Below are 3,576 nucleotides of genomic sequence, written 5' to 3'. Positions count from 1 at the left end.
GGGGCTGATGCTCTTCTTTCTTCTTTTTTTTTCTTTTGAGTTTGAGTCTCACTCTGTTGCCCAGCCTGGAGTGCAGTGGCCGTGAGCTCAGGCAATCCTGCCTCAGCCTTCCAAGCAGCTGGCACTACAGGTGTGCGCCATCATGCCCGACTAATTTTATTTTATTTTTTGTAGAAACGAGGTCTCGCCAAGTTGCCCAGGCTGGTCTCCCATCCCTGGGCTCAGGCACTCCTCTCGTCTCCGCCTCCCAAAGTGCTGGGATTACAGGTGTGAGCCACTGTGCCCGACTGTTTTCTGTCTTTAATGTCTCTTCTGCTTGGTTGCTCCAGCTCATCCCACTGTACGGCCAATGCTTAGGAAGGCTGCTAGCCATTTCCCCCACATGAACATCCAAACAGATCTGTATAAGTAGTACCCATCGCATGAATTCAACAAACTTTGAATGAATGCAGTGGCCAGCACACAGGACACATTCACAGACACTTCATGAATGCTTACACACCAACTCTGTCCTTGACCCAGTGCTGGATGCTACACGCTAGGAGATAGGAGGGAGAGGACAGAAAGTTCTAGTGATATCAAGTAGGTTCTGTCCTGGGGGGGAGGGGGGTTAACAGTCTCCAAGAGTAAGATGTCAATAAACAATTCAGAGCAAGAATCATTCAATGCCAGAAGTTTCTCTAAGTATGATGGAGAGGTAGAGGCTGCTGCAGGGAGAGCCCGAATGAGAGGGCGACATTCGAAGTTAGATTCCCCCCGAGTTCAGCGTTAACTCTGACCTCAGCTTCAGACCCACGAATGTGGACGCGCCCTCCTCCCCAGTCAAGCGCTGAAATCGTGCATACGCTTTTTTTTTTTTTTTTGGCTGGCTAACAAACTTTTCCCTCACGGCTAATGACTAATCCAAAGGAGCATTAGCTCACTTTGCAAATATGAAATTATGATATAGCAAAACAGAACGCCAAAAGCCACCAGTCTCGGATTGATTTCAGTTGCAAAATCGAAATCTTGCAGTCGCATTAGAAGAGAGTGAATTATATTGTGAGTTTCATCCCAAATATCAATGAACTCAAACGGTTCTACTTTAAGAGACGGAAAATGACGGCTTAATGGTAGAGCAGTCGTATGACACAAAGCATTGAACATGCAGCTCCTACTTTTTTATTGTGTGTGTGTGTGCGCGCGTGTGTGTGTGTGTGTGTGCGCGTTGTTGCTCGCAGCCAGACAGACTGTTCCGCTATCAATAAGGCCAGGGCCTCCCACGAGCCAACCGGCTGTCCGGGATGCACGCGCCCCTGCCATCCGCCTCTTGAAAAGGAAAGCGGGGGCCCGGGACGCCCTGGGGCGTGAGCGGGAGGGACTCGGGCGGGGAAAGTAACCCGAGTCGGCCGCGTCCGGCGGCCCCGCCCCCTCCCACGAGTTTCTCGGGGACTGGGCCCCGCCCCCTCTCTTATTCGGCTCGCGGCCACCGGGGCTGGAACTTTGCCACCCGAGCGCGCACGCTCTGCGCGGGTCCCTGCCAGGGAGGCTTCGGAGGGCGGCGCGGGAGGTGGGACCTGCGGCGGGAAGGCTCGGGGACGCCGGCGCACGCGGCGCGGGGACCCGGGAGAGCGCGCCGGTGGGAGGAGGAGCCCGTCGCGCGTCGGTGGCACGGAGGAAGCGCTCCCGGGCCGGGAGGCCCCAGCGCCGAACCGGGGCCGGGGTGTCTGGGGTCTCAGCCCGGCGCGCCTGCAGCTGCCGTGCCCAGGAGTAGCCGCTGTGCCCGGGGAGGCAGGAGGACCCGCAGCTGGACGGTGGCAGCTGGAGGGGGAGCCGCACGGCTGTCCTGTGTGCCGGCGAGAGGGCCGCGCTCCCCTGGCGGAGCCGCGCTGGGGTGGCACGCCGGCCGCGGCCATGCAGCCTTGACCGGGTCGCTCCGGCGCGCGGGGGACCAGCCGCGCTCTCTCGGGACGGGGCATCCGGGCGCAGCGGCGCTTCACCTCCGACCTCCTAGCCCAGCGGGGGGCGAAGTTGTTTACCATGGAGCCCGTAACGAAGTGGAGCCCCAAACAAGTGGTGGACTGGACTCGAGGTGAGCGGACCCTAGGGACCCCGAGTCCTCCAGCCCCGGGGTCCCGGCGGGCGGGGGTCCGGGGAAGGGGGTGCTCGGCCCCTCCTGGCGGCAGCAGCGGTGGGAGCGCAGCGCGGTGACAATGCAAACTTCTGCCGAGTGGCCTGTGCGCCCCGCACCCTCTTTCCTGCTCCGAGCTGTTCTTTTCAGGGTTGCCGATTGTGGCAAGCCGAGAGGAGCCCCGTCTTGAAACCAGGGAGGAGGGGTGGCCCTTCTGGGGGAGGTTGAGGACTGAGGATGCCAGCTTCGGACTCGAGGAGGGGGCGCTCGCCCCGCCCTGCCCGGTGCGGTGCCCGGGGACCTGGCTGCCCGAGCCCAGAGGCACAAGGCGCCTTTGTGTGGGTGGCTCCTTCGGGACCTCGTGAGTGCCGCCTGCCCAGAGCCGTCCTCAGGCGTGACGGGGCGGTTGAACAGGTAGAGGGAGACTCCGGCGGGGAGCCGAGCCTGTTTTTGTTGGAGAAGGCGAGAGGGCAGCGCCAGAGCCGACGCCGTGGCATTTGCGCTGGTGAGAAACCTCCAGCGCTGGCTCCCGGGGAGGCGCCAGAACCCCCCCCCCCCCCCCCCGCGTGGCGCTGCTTTTTCAGGCCACATTGAAGCGCTGGGAAGGAGTACTCTGTTTTGAACCACTGTCTTGATTTGTACCATATTTGGGATGAGGAAAACAGTGGGTGGGGGGAATTGGAGCGGGGGTAGAATTTTGTCCTCCTGGCTGCCTCGCTTACTTTTTAGTGTCCCCCAAGATTTCACGGAAAGGTAACAGAGGCTATTCAACCCTCTTTGTGCTCTTCCGCGAGAAGAAAGTCCACCAAGAACAACCAGTGAACTTTCGTGGGTTCCCCCTCCTCTAGACTCCTCTCCCCACCTCTCTTTCAAACTACTGTTTTTTTCCCCCTATCTGCTCTTTCAGGTGAGGATGGTGTTCTTTCTCAATATCTAGAATTGTATAGCGCTTTACAGTTTGCTAAGAGCTCTCTCTATGTTATTGCCCTTGGCCATCCCAGTAAGCCCATGAGGTAGGTAATACCGGTAAGATCAGGTCATCTTCCAAACTGTCCCACCCATGGCTGCAGTGTAATGGATGCTGATCATGTCTGCATCTCATTTCTCATGCTTGTGACATGCACAGAGACCGCATGGAGTGGGTGTCCTGGGTGTGTGGGATGTGTCCATGGGTATGTCTGACCATTTCCTGCTCCTCTGGGAGAAGGGATCTGTCAAGTGACCAGAATTTCCTGGACCTTTCCATACAATGAAGATGTAAACAACACATACTTATGCATTGGAGACTAGGCTTCCCTGGGTAAAGAGTAAATAGCAGTACCAGTACTGAGTAGAAAACGTTAGCTTAAAAGCTATCCATGTCCCTCCCCTGATTTATTTATTTATTTTGAGTTGAAGTCTCACTCTGTCCCCCATACTGGAGTGCAGTGGTCGCTCCTGGCCACCGCAGCCTCGACCTGCTGGGC

General features: G+C 57.9%; 1 protein-coding gene across 1 annotated transcript in view; it reads left to right on the top strand.

The window, feature by feature from the left end:
• The first annotated feature begins 1,837 nt into the window (after nucleotides 1-1,837).
• LOC103251815 (connector enhancer of kinase suppressor of ras 3) overlaps nucleotides 1,838-3,576 on the top strand; it is a 352,217-nt gene continuing 350,478 nt past the window's right edge. Inside the window, exon 1 of the mRNA XM_021708754.1 lies at nucleotides 1,838-2,071. Coding sequence (XP_021564429.1) covers nucleotides 2,020-2,071 — 52 coding nt within the window. The 5' untranslated portion in view covers nucleotides 1,838-2,019. The remainder of the gene's footprint in view (nucleotides 2,072-3,576) is intronic.

The sequence above is a fragment of the Carlito syrichta genome, unplaced genomic scaffold (genome assembly GCF_000164805.1).
Source record: "Carlito syrichta isolate Samal-C Ts95f unplaced genomic scaffold, Tarsius_syrichta-2.0.1 Scaffold146042, whole genome shotgun sequence".
Taxonomy (NCBI): Eukaryota; Metazoa; Chordata; class Mammalia; order Primates; family Tarsiidae; genus Carlito; species Carlito syrichta.
Note: the sequence above shows the minus strand (reverse complement) of the source record. Positions and strands in the feature narration are given on the sequence as shown.